Genomic DNA, 17,236 nt, shown 5'->3' with positions numbered 1-17,236 from the left:
TGGTAACTAGATCTGATTGACTCTAAAGTTTCCTTCCCTCGCAGCATGCTGCCCTGACTTTCAAAGTTCCCAGAGCTGCCCTGCTGCAGTGTGGAGCTTAGCAACACACACAAAGACACATTATTTGCTCCTCTTTGCAGTGATCATATGTATGTGGCTCACTTACTAGTTAACAGCAATCATTTTATTTCCAATCCCAATGCTCATTTTGAAAAATTTAGTAATGAATAGTCTTGCCTTTGTTGATGATGCTAGATAATGAATTGGAAGAATCTTTCTGAGCTTCTCTTAAAAAACAACACAAATACATTTGAAGTAGGTTTAGTGGAGAAAGCATACTTCTAAATTTTCCTAGTGTGCCTCACTTCTGGCTCCACTGGAATCCAGAAACAACGGCTGCCTGGGGTAAAAGGCAGTTTGCTCTTCCTGCCTCCTGTACGTTGCTTAGCCTGGCAGTGTGTCACCCTCCTGGGCAAGAATCCAGCTTGTGGTAGTGAGGTGGTTTTGTGGCAGAACTCCACAATTAACCACAAGTTCAGTGTCAACGGTAGGCTGCCACCGTCGTGGCTGTGACCCTTCAGATCTGCTGGGATAGCCAGAGCTGAAGAAACTACCGCTTGTCTAAGGAGGGAACAGGAAACTTGGAAAGAGTCTGCATTGCTGTTTATTGTTCAAGATTCGGGCTTTAGGTTTAATTAAAAAAAAAAAAAATCCAAGCAATTTCAGATTAACAGTTTCAGGTCTATACTTTGACCAGTTACTTTTGGTAAGAATATAGTGGATTTGCTTCATAGATACAGTTGTTGCTCTGAAAAAGAGACATAAAAAAAGGAAAATTCTTAAAGCAGTAGAATATATTCTTTCATGGCAAAAGAAATCTAGGTACTATCACTTGAGTAAAAAAAAATAATTCGCCCACACATCTCTTAAACATTTACCTTATAGTGGAAATCAAATCAAGCTTAATAATTTCTATAAATCTAAGAGAAAGTGTTCTTTTACTGATTTTGTGCAAATGGATGTTAAGAAAAATATTTTTCAGTAATAATATGGAAACTTTAAATCAGGTATTAAAAGTTTCAGTGAAAACTCATTGACTAATAAAACAATAACAAAACCAAAGGGCATGCAACTAAAAAACTCTGATGTAAATTGTTTTACTTCAAAAATTTTTGAGCATTAACTGAGTGCTTATGCATTAACTGAGTGCTTATGCATAGGATGGAGACTAAGACAGGATTCTTATGTTTGAGGAGTATATTGAAGACTTTACTATGTAAACAAACAAATAGAAAAGGAACATTTGTATAACAAATCGTAACAATAAATTCCAGTTTCATGTTAGGACCATACCATCTCTCTGCTGCTGCTGCTGCTGCTGCTAAGTCGCTTCAGTTGTGTCCGACTCTGTGCGACCCCATAGATGGCAGCCCACCAGGCTCCCCCGTCCCTGGGATTCTCCAGGCAAGAACACTGGAGTGGGTTGCCGTTTCCTTTTCCAATGCATAAAAGTTAAAACTGAAAGTGAAGTCGCTCAGTCGTGTCCAACTCCTAGGACCCCATGGACTGCAGCCTACCAGGCTCCTCCATCCATGGGATTTTCCAGGCAAGAGTACTGGAGTGGGTTGCCATTGCCTTCTCCATACCATCTCTCTAGCCTCCTCAATTCCTTACACTTTTGTTCTTTCCCGCTTCATATCTTACACTCCAGCCCAATGCACTGTTCTTCCAAAACTTTAAACTCACTTGCTTCCTTTGTCCAGGCTATCTTTTCTCCTATTTTATTTAGTTAATGTCTCATCTTTCAGTGAAAGTGAAAGTGAAGTCACTCAGTCGTGTCCGACTCTTTGTGAACCCACAGACTGTAGCCTACCAGACTTCTCCGTCCATGGGATTTTCCAAGCAAGAGTACTGGAGTGAGTTGTCGTTTCCTTCGCCAGGGGATCTTCCCGACCCAGGGATGGAATCCGGGTCTCCCGCATTGTAAGCAGATGCTTTTACCGTCTGAGCCAGGAAAGTCTGGAAGGCATCTTTCAGTATGGAGCCTCAAAATCTCCTTCTCTGATTCCTCAAGAGCATTACTCCTTGCCCAATACTCCACCCTTGGTCTGGGTTAGGTTCCCTCCTCTGAGCTCGTTCAGTACACTGAGCTTACTTACTTTTCTAGCTTTCACCATGAACCCTGAAGGGAAGGAATCCCATCTTTCATCATTGTATCTTTGTCAGCTAGCACAGTCCCCAGCACAATGTCAGGCACTTGATAAACGTTGAATGAATGAATGCATTCATTACGGGAGAGAGGTTCATCGCTGGCAGAAGGGAATGGTGCGTAGGAGAGCCGAGGAAGTAAAAGAAGTGAGGGATTAAATATAGAGATGAGAGAGAAAAGAAGTGAGGGATTAAATATAGAGATGAGAGAGAGAAGGTGGGCAGAGGGGAGAGAGGGAGGAAGACAGCCATCCAGATACTGGGGAGAGGACAAAACTTGAAAACGAGCTGAGATGACCACACAGGAGGGAGACTCCAGAGAAGAATGACTCTCTCCTTTCTTAATAGTTCTCAAGCACATTCCCAAGTTTTTTTTTTTTTTAATCATGTATTCTCTTGTGCTCTTTAAAGATCTATGTACATAGGCCCTACCTCCCACATAAAACTGCATCTTGAGGAAGCTTCTAGAAGTTTCTACAGTAGTTTTTAATTATTCTGACTAGCATCTAGCATGACGCTCTGCATATAGAGGGCAATCAATAAATACTTGTTGAGATGATCTAAAGAGTGAGTCAAAGTGAGGTTCAGATTCTGAGATGAGTATTAGCTGGAAGAAAAATAGGTAGTATTAACACACTTAGATGGAGAAGGCAATGGCACCCCACTCCAGTACTCTGGCCTGGAAAATCCCATGGATGGAGGAGCCTGGTAGGCTGCAGTCCATGGGGTTGCTAAGAGTTGGACACGACTGAGCGACTTCACTTTCACTTTCATGCATTGGAGAAGGAAATGGCAACCCACTCCAGTGTTCTTGCCTGGAGAATCCCAGGGACGGGGGAGCCTGGTGGGCTGCCATCTATGGGGTCGCACAGAGTCGGACACTACTGAAGCGACTTAGCAGCAATAGAAGCAGCAACACACTTAGGCAACTGCCACTGCATATTGAAAACAGAACAAACCTTTCTGTACCATAGGAATAGAATATACCTTTCTTTCCAGAGAAAAGCCAGTCTTCTTGTTTTCAAATGTAAGTTTGAAAATGTTATTTCTTTCATTCTTTCAATACCTTTTAAAGTTTTCTCCTATCTTAAGAAAGCCTTCTAGTTTTGGAATTTGGAATCTCAGTGACACTGCTTAATTTATTGGCTATTTATGAAAATTTCTTTTTCAGACTGCTTTATATCTTTATCCCTGAAAAATTAGGATTGCTTTATTACTGAATTCTGAAAAGTTACATTTTAGAAAGAGAACGCAATCCTAACCACTTTCCAAAATCCAATTCAGATCCATTTTACAGTCTATTACAGAGGCTTTAAATCTTCCTTCCTTCTTCCCTCCCTCCCCTTTCCTCCTTTCCTTCCTCCCTCTCTCCCTTCCTTTCTTTCTTTCCCCCATCTCTCCCTCCCTCCCTTCCAAAATTTTTTCCCTTTTCTTTCCCTTCCTCCCTCCTTCCCTTCTTTGTTTCCCTCCTTCTCTACTTTCTTCCTTTCTTTTGGCCCAAGGATTCCAAAGAGGGGCTTCAGATCAGAGTAGGAGGTGTCAGAGACCTGCTAGTAGTCAGGCTCTGACCCAGGACATCTCCACTTCAATAACGGTGTTTGTCACACAGTCTTGTCCAACTTTTTGCGACCTGCATGGACTGACTGTAGCCTGCAAGTCTTCTCTGTTCATAGAATTCTCCAGGCAAGAATACTGGAGTGGGTTGCCACTTCTTTCTCCAGGGGATTTTTCCGACTTAGGGATCAAATCCAGGTCTCCTGCATTGCAGGAGGTTTCTTTACCCTCTGAGCCACTTCAGGGAGGCCCACTTCAATAACAAGTCTGCTTTTATTTGCATAACAATTCTTTTGAAGAAATTTGAAAACTAGGGCTGAGAGATGACAATACAGAATAAGAACTGTAATTTAAAAAGTTCTTAAAGAACTGATAATCTTTATCTGCTACTGTTCAACTGTTCTTAGCAAATCTTTAGGCTCCTCCTTAAATTGAGCTGAGGAGTCAGAACCTGAGAATTCACTTAATCATGGAACAGTGATAGTGACTGGATAGAGTCTTAGCCCTCATCCATTCACCTTTACCCACCCTTTCCTACTTATATTCCATGATAATATGATTACCAATATGTGTAGGGACTATGATCCATTTAAAATTTTTAATTTTGGAAGGGAATTTCTGGGAATCCTGCTCTAGAAATGGATTTTCTTTACATCTGGATTTTAGAGTTTAGGAAATCCTGTCTTCTTTTAAAAAGGAGACTGAAAGCACAAGGTATAAGGATGAGGAGTTAAGACTCATCAGAGGACAGAAGAAGTGGGGAGGAGTTGCTAAGACCTAAGAAGAGGTCATGTGTTATTTTGGCTTCCTTGAGGACAAAGGACAGAACAAGAGAATTCACACAGAGAGCAATTTCCAAACAAGGAATAATGAGACCCAGAGGTCCCACATGAAAAACTGGGTGTTCTAACATTTGGGTTGAGCCCAGCAATGGGACATCTCATTTGGTGCCTGTACGCTTAGATAAGTGGGCAGGCAGTGGCATCTAGAAGGCCCACCAATCGGGTCCTTACCAGTAGACTACTGTTTATGGGCAGAGCTTTTGGCCCTGACACTGGAATGAGCCAGGCACGATTTTAGTTCTTCCATAATTAATTGCATCATTGGCAGCTTATTGATTTGGGGACCTAATATAGAGAACAAAACAAAATTCTCATCCTATAAACTGGGGCACATGGGAAAACTGGGTCTTCAGGGTTTGAGGGCAAGGACCTCCTATTCAGAATACAGAAATAGACGGGGGTTGCACTGCACCAGAAGGACTCAGGAGCTGGGTGGTAAGCACCAGGATCCTATGTGAGGGATCAGTAAACTGGAAGAATGAGTCCAGTGGGGAGATTATGTGTCAAGACATGAGGGAAGGCAAAGTCAGGTAAAAATGAGGCTGAGATAGAGATGGTTGAGAAAAGTCAAAAGTATGTTATCACTTTAGGTCTTTTTTTTCCACAACAGATAACGTTCGTACATTCTTAAACCCAAAGACAGGAGCTAAATAATTCTACTGGTTGCTTAATAGTGGCAAAAAAATAAATAATTTGAACTCTAAGACATGTGACCTACTAATAATCTCAGACAAAAACTGTAAAGAGAGAAGGAAGTTGTTATAAACATCGCTAGCTGATTCATATTTTTAGTTAAGTAAGTGAAAGCGTTCTTCCCTGGTGGCTAAGACGGTAAAGAATCTGCCTGCAATGCAGGAGACCTGGGTTCCATCTCTGGGTTGGGAAGATCCCCTGGAGAAGGGAATGGCTACCCTCTCCAGTATTCTTGCCTGGAGAATCCCACGTACAGTGGAGCCTGGTGGGCTACAGTCCATGGGGTCACAAAGAGTTGACACAACTGAGTGACTAACACTTCCACTTTTAGTTAAGTTAACTGATGGTCTTTGGGCATGTCCTTACATTTTATTTTGCAATCTTCTCAGGTGCTGGAATTGGTTCAGGGAAGGAGAACTGGGAAGTACAAAGAGGACTTTGCATTTTATTTTCCAGATAATAGTCCTTGGATACAAATCCTTTTATCTTTGTCAACACAGAGTTTGCTTTAGTTTGGTGGTATGAATAATTCAAAGGTTGCTCGTAGCAATTGTTGTTGTTCAGTCGCCCAGTCGTGTCCGACTCTGAGATCTCATGGACTGCGGCATGCCAGGCTTCCCTGTCCCTCATCATCTCTTAGTTTGCCCAAGTTCATGTCCATTGCATGGGTAATGCAATCCAGTCATCTTATCCTCTGACACCCTCTTCTCCTTCTGCCCTCAATCTTTTCTAGCATCAGGGACTTTTCCAATGAGCTGGCTATTCGTATCAGATGACCAAAATACTGAAGCTTCAGCTTCAGTCCTTCCAATGAATATTCAGAGTTGATTTCCCTTGAGATTGACTGGCTTGATCTCCTTGCTGTTCAAGGGACTCTCAGGAGTCTTCTCTAGGAACACAGTTTGAAGGCATCAATTTTTTGGTGCTCTGCCTTATTTACTTTATTACTCTTAGCAATACTTGGATCCTAAAAATGCCTATATATTTTTGGCATGTAGAAATCACAGCTTTTTAAAACTGGAAGTGATTTTAAGATCATCAAAATCAAATTGCTTCACTTTACAACTGTGGACACTGAGGCCTGTAAAAGTTACATGACTTGCTTAATGCTGGGGTATGAATGGCTGGGCCATGACTAGAAACAATGAAATGGATTTCTAGTTTACCACTATTTCCATTACCATGCCTATCCTACTTCAGATGATAGCCTAAGGTTTTAAAACAACAGTAATAATGATAACAACTGTATTTATTAACAACTTTAATCTGAATTTATTATATCAGAGCAATTTATTATTTCCAATTAGAATTTATAATGGGCATTTCAGTGACGCTGACACTAGCCTGCCATGCCCTTCTGTACAAGCTCAAAATGTATCCATCAAGCTTCCTAATTTACTCTTTGGTAATGATGAGTCCTGTTTATTTTTAAATACATTTAAAAATGTATTTGCGGAGTTCTGTTGAAATGAGATATTTTTAAAAAGAATTTCAACTGTCCTGGTGAAAAAAAAGACCCCATGGATTTTTATCTCTTAGGGCAAGCATTTGAGTAATCAATTTGAAAACTCTATTACATATTTTTTCCTTTATCTAAGAAGCAGACAAAAATTCTGGTCTTTTTTCATCTTGGTCCAATTCTTGTGCTAATTTCACTGTGATTTCTGCTATGCATGTGAACTATGACCATATACAAAAATGGTCTTGGCTGTGGGCAAAGATTAATTGGTGAAAAATGGGCCTGTTTGTGGGATTTACCACACAGTAAGGTTTCACATCTCCCTGGAAAAATGTGGAATTAGCTCTTTGAGACATGCAGGCCTGTCATGAGGTGGAAGGGAGAGTTTTGGAGGAGGGAAACACAGTTCAGTCACTAAGATAGTTATGATTGGTGAGATTCCAGAGCAGTCCCTTCCGTACAGCAGTTCTTCCCGCTTTCGAGTCCGTGTTTCCCACATGTAGCTAGTTTCATCAGTAATTCACAGATAGCATCTTATTTGGCTTCTCTCACGGCCAACTGATCCAAACCTGGCAATGGTCTTGGAGTGAACTCCTAATCCTCCCATTCCCCCCACCCCCAATATGCAGTTACAGTGGAAAGCCTTCAATGTGGGAAGATCTTTTCGACAACAGATTTTCCATGCTTCCTGAGGCAGAAACAGATGTGGACCCACTGGTAGTTTGGCAAGGGTGCAGGGACGATGGGACGGTAGCTCCTCCCTTTATTAAGATGGTTCTTGAGGAAGACAGACTCGGTAATACCGACTAGGATGCTCCCAGGGAGCGCTCGACGTACGTGCTCCTCCCTAAAAAGCCACTGCAAGGGCCTGCTGCATGGCTCAAGAATCCCCGCTGCTGTTAAGGACAGACCTAGCCACAGTGATCAAGGCTTCTTCCCCATGACTTTGGTGGGGACTGGCACTTACCAGGTCGCAGCTCGGCTTGGACATCCCAAGGGTCCACCCTAAACTGGGATGGGGGTAAAGGCGGGACCCGTCGCCTCCCCACCTCAACTCGGTTTCTCTACTAGGCACTCCCCTTGGGGACCATAAGCGCCCTCTTTCCCTACGCCCCCAGTGGTAACCTGTCGGAGCCTGCCTGAGGTCTGTGACTTACCCCAAAGGAACCTGAGCGCCTGGGGGGAATCCCAGGATGGCGGGCTTGCCCCCTTCTATCCGAAAAGGGTCCCTCCCATTCCTCCCAACCTGGATCGGTCTCCGGGCGGCCGCAAGCCGCGCTCTCCCCAGTCTGGGAACGCTGAGGCGGCTGGGGTCCCCAGCCCGCGATGGGGCAGGCGGCCGGCAGGAGCGGCGGCGCCCTTGGCTGCCGGACGGGCCGGGGCGCGGGCGCGCGCAGGCGGGCGGGCGGGGCGCGCACCCGGCCGGGACAGCGGCGGGGGAGGAGCGCCCGCCCGCCGCTCGCGCGCCCAACGGACCAGGCTGGGGCCGAGAGGTAACTGTTGCAGCCCGCGGGAGCCGGGAGGCGACGCGGACACTCCAGTCCCAAGAAGTGCCCGGGGTAACAGGAAGGGGGGCGGGGTCCGGCCACCGAAGTCCCGGAGAGGAGCCCCCTCCGCCCCTCTTCTCAGCCAGCATGTCCCGGACCCCGCCGCTCCTCCACCCGCGCGGCGGGGACCCCGGGCCGCGGCGGCGGGCGCAGCCCTGACGCGCCGCCGAGCCGGGGGGCGCTCCGAGCGTGGGGGCCAGGCGGGAGGGAGCGCGAGCGGCCGCTGCGGTCCGAGCGGGGCGTGCCGAGCCCCCGCGGCCACCGGGCGTCCCGGCCATGAGGAGGGACGAGCGAGACGCCAAAGCCATGCGGTCCCCGCCGCCGCCGGACGGGGCCGCCTCGCCCCCCGAGAGTGTGAGGAACGGCTACGTGAAGGGCTGCGTGAGCCCCCTGCGGCAGGACCCTCCGCGCGGCTTCTTCTTCCACCTCTGCCGCTTCTGCAACGTGGAGCTGCTGCTGCCGCCGCCCGCCTCCCCTCAGCAGCCGCGGCGCGGCTCCCCCTTCTCCCGGGCGCGCCTCTTGCTGGGCGCCTTGGCCGCCTTTGTCCTCGCCCTGCTGCTCGGCTCGGGGCCCGAGAGCTGGGCTGCTGGGGCCGCCCGGTTGCGGACCCTGCTGAGCGTCTGCTCGCAAAGCCTCAGCCCCCTCTTCAGCATCGCCTGTGCCTTCTTCTTCCTCACCTGCTTCTTGACCCGGACCAAGCGGGGCGCCGGGCCGGGCCGGAGCGGCGGCGGCTCCTGGTGGCTGCTGGCACTCCCCGCCTGCTGTTACCTGGGGGACTTCTTGGTGGGGCAGTGGGAATCCTGGTCTCGGGGGGACGGAGACGCCAGGGCCCCGGTCCCGCACACACCCCCAGCGGTGGCGGGCCGGTGGTTCTTGGTGCTGAGCTGCGTGGGCTTGTTGACGCTCGCGCAGCCGGGGAGGCTCCGGCACAGCATCGTGGTGCTGCTCTTCTCCAGCTTCGTCTGGTGGGTGTCCTTCACCAGCCTTGGGGCGCTGCCTCCAGCCCTCCGGCCCCTGCTGTCCTGCCTGGTGGGGGGCGTCGGCTGCCTGCTGGCCCTGGGGCTGGATCACTTCTTTCAAATCAGGGAAGCTCCCCAGCAACCTCAGTTGTCCAGTACCGCAGAAGAAAAAGTGCCTGTGATCAGACCCCGGAGGAGGTCCAGCTGCGTGTCATTCGGAGAAACTTCAGGCGGTTACTATGGCAGTTGCAAAATGTTCAGGAGACCTTCGTTGCCTTGCATCTCGAGAGAACAGGTATGTTTCCAGAAAGGAAAGGTTTGCTAAGGAAAGGAGGGCGGTTTTATCGCTTCAGTTCCTGAATTGAATTAGTGCGTTTGAAAGCTTGTTTACTTCCAGGGTGAAAAAAAAAAAAAAGTTTTATTCTGGAAATAACTCCTAAAATACAGGAAGCTTAGAAAAACAAAAACAAAAAAACGCAGAAGTACCATTTATCTTTGAATAGAAATGAAATAGCAGACTAAGCATGCTACACTTTTTAAAGAGATTGTTTATGCAGTAGATGCGTTCTCAGAAGAATGAAGTGAATTATTTGAAGAATTACATTATGACACTTCTGGTGTCATTTATTTGTTGCTGTAATAATGGTGCTGTTTCCCTCAAAGATAACATACAGCCGTTAGAATGAGTGAATATATAGATGTGTGAATTTTAATCGGTATTAAATAATCAGTATTATTCTTGATAATAGGACAAATCTTAGGTCTTACAATTAAAAGAAAAGTGATGAGTTTTGGAACAGAGACTTGTTAACTTAGATGAAAAGACCGTTGGGGATAATTTTAAGAGGTTTCTTCCCCCACCCCCACCCCAAATTTCAGCAGTAATAAGCTAATATAATCTTTTACAGACTAACTCGTGGTCCTGTGTGTTTGTTGCATAATTAGGAGAATGTTGTAACAATTTAACCTTTAATCTTAGTAATGTTTGGAAATATACCAAAAACGTTTACAATTTATTTTTCTGTAGGTTTACATTTTTTTTTTTAAGGAATTGAAATCATTATTAGGGAAAGAGTTTGTCTTGATAGCCTAGGGAAATCTTACCTGTTCTACATTAGGAAGAAACTCACTAAGTATAGCTACTATTCACTGAGCATTTTACTAAGTGCAAAATACTTGTATTGTCTTAAACCTTCACAAGGACACTGTATAATAGATGACATTAACCTCAAGTTAGAGATGAGCAAACTGAGGCTTATAGAGATTACCCAACTTCACACATTATCATTAACAGTGGAAGTGCTGGGATTTGAACCTAGATTTTTCAGTTTTCAATACCTTCTTCTAAGCAGCTAAGAGGATAAATGTAGAGGTTTGCTTAAATGAGCAAGTCTATGGGGTCGCACGGAGTTGGACTCGACTGAAGTGACTTAGCAGCAGCAGCAGCATCAGGAGTTTATACCCTTGGTTTTCAGACTTTTTGATTAGTGAAACATCTTACACTGGGGACCTAATATATCTGAAACAGAAGTTTCTTATTGTTACTAATTCTGATTTTTTTTTTTTGCTCTTTGCTCTTCAATATAATCTATAAACTACTACACTATCTGTAGTGCTCAAAGAGACAAACACCTTGCTTCCTGAAAAGTGTTTTCAGAGGCCGCTTTTGTGGTCTGTATTTGGTCAAATGCTTGAAAAAAAATTGTTCAAAAAATATCATGCGTTTTGTTTTCTCAGTTTACTACCAATGATAATAGTAGACAATGCCCAGGAAAACATGTATCAGGAGAAAAATTGTCAGAAGAAGATTCACTGTAGAGAAAAGTCATACCAACTATTTTCATAGACAGGAATAACATTGGATGGACATTTGACTTTGTGTGAATAGATTGCATTTTTTAACACCAGGAAAGTGTTTTAACATAGTTTCATTACACTGGTAGACACTTTTCCTGAGCGTAGTAGTATTACAGTTTAACATAATTGTAGTGTGTTGGAGTAGTGAATTATGGCTGTTATCTTATTAATTGAAAATTCCTGGTTTGGTGCTCTTTCCATCACAGCAACCTTTTTTCAACAGTTAACCAGGTGTGGCATTGTTATGCTAGGTAGCTTTAATTGTTATTTGTATTAGAGGAAAATACAATTTGTGCTTTTAAAAAAAGGCATATTTTATTAGTACAGAAAACACTTCACATTCCACTATGAATAGGAACATTTTTTGGGGGGTCTTAAGTATATGCTAATAGTTCAGGGGTTTATATATGGTTAGCTAATGTTCAGGGTCAAACTATAATATTCTTTTGGTAATACTAGAAACTACTAGATGTTTTTAACTTGGCAGACATTGTAATAATGAAAATTTTTACTTATGCTTTTTTCCTGAAGTTCAGCAGTGGATCTGTGGTTTTGTTTGCATGTACCTTATATGAAAGAAATTAAGTGGAAACCTATACTTTTATAGAAGTAAAAGATTAAGGGATTTTCTAATTTTAAAAGTGCCAAACTTTGTATGTGATCATTGTAAAGTCACTCTCTTATTTCAGAAAATGAAGGGAGACAAACAGTTTTGGGTAGAATCTGATATTGGGGAAAGTGCCCTGGATTCATAGAGATTCAAGGGTAAAGTCTTGGGTCTACTGTCATATTGGAAAAGTTGGTGAGCTTTTCTGAGTCTCAGTCTCTTGTCAAATCAGGGGATCCAGTAGATGAATTCTATACCACCTTTCAATTCTAGAACTCATTTCTTGTAGTTAGTTTACATTTTTTGTAAGCTACAAATGCAAGTATAAAAAAACTTCACAAGTTAATAGATCTTGAAGTTTTACTTAAATGTTTAATGTTGATATTGCTAGCCTATATTTTCCAAGGTATGATAACTGAAAAATATTAAGAAATAGTCTGTATTTTTTAATAGAACTTTTCTTTTAACCCGTATATGTGGACATTCATTTTTGGATTGATAAATTTATTATACTTCATTTCCTTACGAATTTAAACATTTTTATGAACATCTTTGAAAAGCAATTGAAAACTCGTGTCAATAAAAATGTTTTTAATTGTGTGAAAGTAGATGTTAGGTAATTTTTAACTTTTAGATTGTTATGTTGGATACTGTATTGAAGCATAATAGCATATGTTTGTAAAACATGATTTTCACAGTTAGGTTTACTGTTTAGTTACTGCTGACTATGTTCCTCCTTGGGTTAATGGAAAGAAGCACTAAGTTTGGAGTATATTTGCCAAGATTCAGCTGAAACTAATAGGAAGTTAAAAAAAATTTTTTTTAGTTGCCTATATGAGATACTTTGGCCAGAATTTAACAAACTACATTTCTGTGTCATTTTCATTATACTTTCTACAGTGGAGATTTCAGCTGTAAACCAGATCATTTTGTGTGTGATAGACTAGGTAAATACGAGGTTAGTCTGTTTGTGAGATATTTTTCTATACCTAAAATGCTGAGTGCTTTCTAAATGGTTAGGTAAATATTTTAAAATTCTGTGGCCTTAAAGCACATAAATATTATTTAAAGTGTTAATTTTATTTGAAAAAGGATACACATGTAGTATGAAGCTTTTAAAAAGATTTTAGTTTAAGTGATTATTTTCCTAAGGAATTTGCAAGGCATAACCTTCTATGAATTTTTTAAAGAATACTGTGAAATTTGGCCAATTCTAATTTCGTGTTAATATTTTACAATGAAACATCAGCCTACATAGTGTTTTTTATGCTTTATTTTGTAAATATTATATGTACCTTGCCATCAGAGTTATCGTTCAAAAACAGATTTTTATCAAATCACTTGCTGTGTTTCAGAAATCTCTTATGGCTTTTCATTGTACACAGAATAAGGTTCATGCCCTTGACCCTTACTTGCACAGCCCGTAATTATCTGTTTTTAGCCTTGTGTTTTGTTTTTTTAAAAAGCCGTTAGAACTTATGGAACACCTTTTCCCTGCATCCATCCATGGCTCTAGCTGTTTGAGGACTGCTTATTGTTCCTGATGTGTATGTAGAGTTTTTCTTTTGCTTTTACCATTCACACTGATTAAAATCTCCTTTAAGAAATGTATTAAAATGTGTTAAGATTAAGAAGCCTTTTGATACCAAAGGGATGCTCAAATTAAGTGTATAAGCTGAGAACAAAACTGCGTGGTAGCAGAGTTGGCCGCGTTTAAAAATAAAAGTTGACAAGTCCTGTGGAGCAGTGATGTGATGATGTGTGAGAGAATATTTTCATTGTACCACATGAAACAGTAACATCTCCATAGTTTGTTTTCCCACACAGAGTGGAAGGTAAACAGGGCCAGCCATAAGTAAAACTTTGGCTTCAGTCAAGTTTAGTGAAGTTTGTTTTTCGTTGTCCTCTGATTTTTTTAATCCTTCTCAGTGGCAGGCCCTTTTCTGAGTCTCTTTCCTTGTTCTCTTTCAGTTACCAAGTCAGCCTGTTTCCTTAGCGAATTCTCCTGCCTTCTTAAACCTTTCCTAAAGCAGAAAGAATCTATACATGCTGGAAAAGTTTATCTAGAAATTAGCATGTTTATATAGATATAGAAGAGAGAAGAGAGAGAAGAGATTTGTAGAAAGGAAAAAAATTCAGCTCTGGAGAAAGAATATTGTCTCTAGGTTATGACATGAGATATTATTGGGATTCAGGACTAGAAGCTTCGTCTTGACTCCAAGTTCCCCTAGTGCTTGCTATAAAGAGCATATGCGCCTGTGGTCATGGTTTTCCAAGGCTGTACTTAATTTGCCAGCCATCTCCAATTACTTGATAAACAGTGTCCCTGGTTAAAAGAGGTTGAGGGTAGTGGTGGGAGAGAAAGGGAAGTGAGAGACAGGAGGTACTCTTGAAATCACATAGTTCATGATGACGTCATAGGTAAACTTGGTACCTGATATTGTTATTTCAGGGTGACTTATTAGGATGCAGCTGGACTCAAACTCAGGTGCCTTCAGAGGCCAGCCACAGAGCCTTTTTTTACGTTGTATGTTGAGGAAGGAGGGGAGGTGAGGAAGAATGGAAGTGAATGGACTGTTGCCTGCTTTACCTAAGGGCTTTCAGTTTGACCAAAACAAACTGGACAGCTGTGTTAGCCAAGCAGAACTTTAGTAGAGCTGGGCTCTGTCTGCGGGCAGTTCCTGACAGTTTATAACATTGTTCACCATATTATTTACAAGCTGCTTCATGTTTGTTTAAGAGATTGTTGGAAGTCTGTTCTTGGAATTTGGGGAAGAGGAGTATTTCCTACTTCCTCTTTTATAGCCTACAACTTTTTCTCCAGTATTGATTTACCTGGAAGGTATCTTATCTTTATAGATTTTTCCCTCCTCTATCAGATAGAGTACATTATTTGGTTGCTTCCTTACATTTTGTAAAACTTGCTTTCAGCATATTTTAAAGTTAGTGTTCTTGGCTGGAGAATCCCAGGGACGGGGGAGCCTGATGGGCTGCCGTCTGTGGGGTCACACAGAGTTGGACACAACTGAAGCGACTTAGCAGCAGCAGCAGCATTTATATTTGTTAATGAGAAATGCCATACATAAAAGACTGTACATATATATATATTTTAAATATGGTTTAAGGAAGAAAATAAGACAAAAAAGAAAAATATCAAGTATTTACCACTCATTTCCTTTGTGTTAACTTCTTTTGTATCCCCTTTTCTCTGTCCCAGAGACAATACATTTATCTTGATTTTTTTTTTTTTTTTGCTATTCATTCCTTTACTTGGCTTTATAACTCCCCTGAACATGGGCTTCCTCAATGGCTCAGTGGTAAATGATCTGCCTGCAGTGCAAGAGACAAAGGAGATGTGGGTTTGATCCCTGGCTTGGGAGGATCCCTTGGAGAAGGGAATGGCTACCCACTCCAGTATTCTTGCCTGGAAAATCCCTTCAGCAGAGGAGACTGGCAGGCTATACTCCTTAGGGTTGCAAAGAGTTGGACATGACTCTATTATTATTTATTACTAAATAATAGAAATAATATGTTGTCATTATTGTCTGCTTTTGAACCTTAACAGAATCATGCTATATGAATTTTTCTGTAACTTTTTTGCTTAACTTTTGAGATTCATTCGTGTTGATGTGGATAGATGTTGTTCATTTTTCAATGCTGTATAGTATTTCATCTTATGAGCATAATAAAATTTATCCATTCCACTGTTTATGGACCTGTGGGTGGTTTTCAGTTGTTTGCTATTATCTACAATGCTGCTGTGAAATTTTTTTTTTTTTTTTGCTTTTTAACATTTCTAAAACTAGAAAATGTACCACTATACTCGAAAAGAACTAAGATTAAACTTATCTGCCACGTCAGTCAGTGTAAATGAGCTAAACTTGACTTAAAAATAATTGCTTTGACTCCAAAACCAAACAGTTCAGTTCAGTTCAGTTGCTCAGTTGTGTCCAACTCTTTGCGACCCCATGAATTGCAGCACACCAGGCCTCCCTGACCATCACCAACCCCTGGAGTCTACCCAAACTCATGTCCATCGAGTCGGTGATGCCATCCAGCCATCTCATCCTCTGTCGTCCTCTTCTCTTCCTGACCCCAATCCCTCCCAGAATCAGAGTCTTTTCCAATGAGTCAACTCTTCGCATGAGGTAAATGTCTCCTAGGTGCATGCATGCATCTAGAATCGCTAAGTTGTAAGGCTTTCCTGGTGGCTCAGTGGTAAAGAATGTGCCTGCCAATGCAGGAGACTTGGGTTTGATCCCTGCGTTGGGAAGATCCCCTGGAGAACGAAATGGCAAGCCACTCCAGTATTCTTGCCTGGAAAATCCCATGGACGGAGGAGCCTGGTGGGCTACAGTCCATGGGGTCTCAAAGAGTCAGACATGACTTAGCGACTAAACAACAACGAGGTATGTTCATATTCAAGTTCACTATGTGTGGTTGGCTGAATAATGGCACCCCAAAGGTGTCCATGTAATAATCCCTGCAATTTGTGGGTGTGTTGCCTTATGTAGCAAGGAAACTTTGCAGATAGGATTAAGTTAAGGATCCTGAGGTGGGGAGATTATCCAGGATTATCTTTTTAGACCCAATGTAATCACAGCTTCCTTAAAAAATGAAAGAAGAAAGCAGAGATCGGAGGAGAAGGGACAATGGAAATAGGATTGGGGTAATATAGTGTAAGACTCAGTCTACCTTTAGCTTTGACAGTGGGAGAAGGCCAGGAGCCAGAGAAAGCAGGCAGGCTCTCGAAGGTAGAAGAGACAGGGAAGTGGATTTTTCCAAGTCCTCAAAAGCGGCAGCCCTTCCAACACTTTGATTTTAACTTAGTGAGACCTGTGTCAGACTTCTGACCCGCAGAACTGTAAGATGATAACTCGTTTTATGTGACTGAGTTTGTGGTAATTTGTTACCGGAATGTATTAGTTTGCATTAACGACTAACAGTTTGCATGGGTTGCTATGCCAAAGCACCCCAAACCCAGTGGCTTAAATAACAGAAGCTTATTGTCTCACAGTTCTGGAGTCTAGAAAGCCAAGGTCAGACTGTCCCAGCGTTGGCTCCTTCTGAGGACTCTGAGGGGAGGATCTGTGCCATGCCCGTCTCCCACCTTCTGCTGGTTTTACTGGCAATGTTTGGCATTTTCCAGCCTTTCAATTTGTCACTCCACCTCTGCCTTCATCACATGGCACTCTCCCCATGTCTCTTCTTACGGTCTTCCCTCTGTGCCCTGTCTCTCTGCCTCAATTTACCCTTTTTATAAGGACCCCAGTCATATTGTACTAGGGCCTACATCCTAATCACCTCATTTTAATCTGATCACTTCTGTAAAGACCTTGTTTCCAAATGAAGTCACATGCTAAGGTACTGAGAGTTAGGACTTCAGTATATCCTTTTTTGAGGGACAGGGTTCAACCCATACACATAGCCGTAGAAAACTAAGACCCTCTGGGAAGTTGAATTGTTTTTCAGAATGGTCACGTAATTTATGTTTTGCTAGTAGAGAATGA

General features: G+C 42.7%; 1 protein-coding gene and 1 long non-coding RNA gene across 2 annotated transcripts in view; one reads left to right on the top strand and one right to left on the bottom strand.

Annotated features, from left to right (window-relative positions):
- Window positions 1-646: 646 nt before the first annotated feature.
- LOC132342325 (uncharacterized) lies at window positions 647-9,069 on the bottom strand. Its single transcript, XR_009490657.1, has 2 exons — window positions 8,981-9,069; window positions 647-808 (listed from the first exon to the last, which is right to left on the bottom strand). It is a non-coding gene; the product is annotated as an uncharacterized lncRNA (long non-coding RNA).
- PDE3B (phosphodiesterase 3B) overlaps window positions 8,490-17,236 on the top strand; it is a 162,027-nt gene continuing 153,280 nt past the window's right edge. Inside the window, exon 1 of the mRNA XM_002693045.7 lies at window positions 8,490-9,557. Coding sequence (XP_002693091.1) covers window positions 8,580-9,557 — 978 coding nt within the window. The 5' untranslated portion in view covers window positions 8,490-8,579. The remainder of the gene's footprint in view (window positions 9,558-17,236) is intronic.

Source organism: Bos taurus, chromosome 15, assembly GCF_002263795.3.
Source record: "Bos taurus isolate L1 Dominette 01449 registration number 42190680 breed Hereford chromosome 15, ARS-UCD2.0, whole genome shotgun sequence".
In the NCBI taxonomy this organism is placed as follows: Eukaryota; Metazoa; Chordata; class Mammalia; order Artiodactyla; family Bovidae; genus Bos; species Bos taurus.
This window is presented reverse-complemented; position numbering and strand designations above follow the sequence as displayed.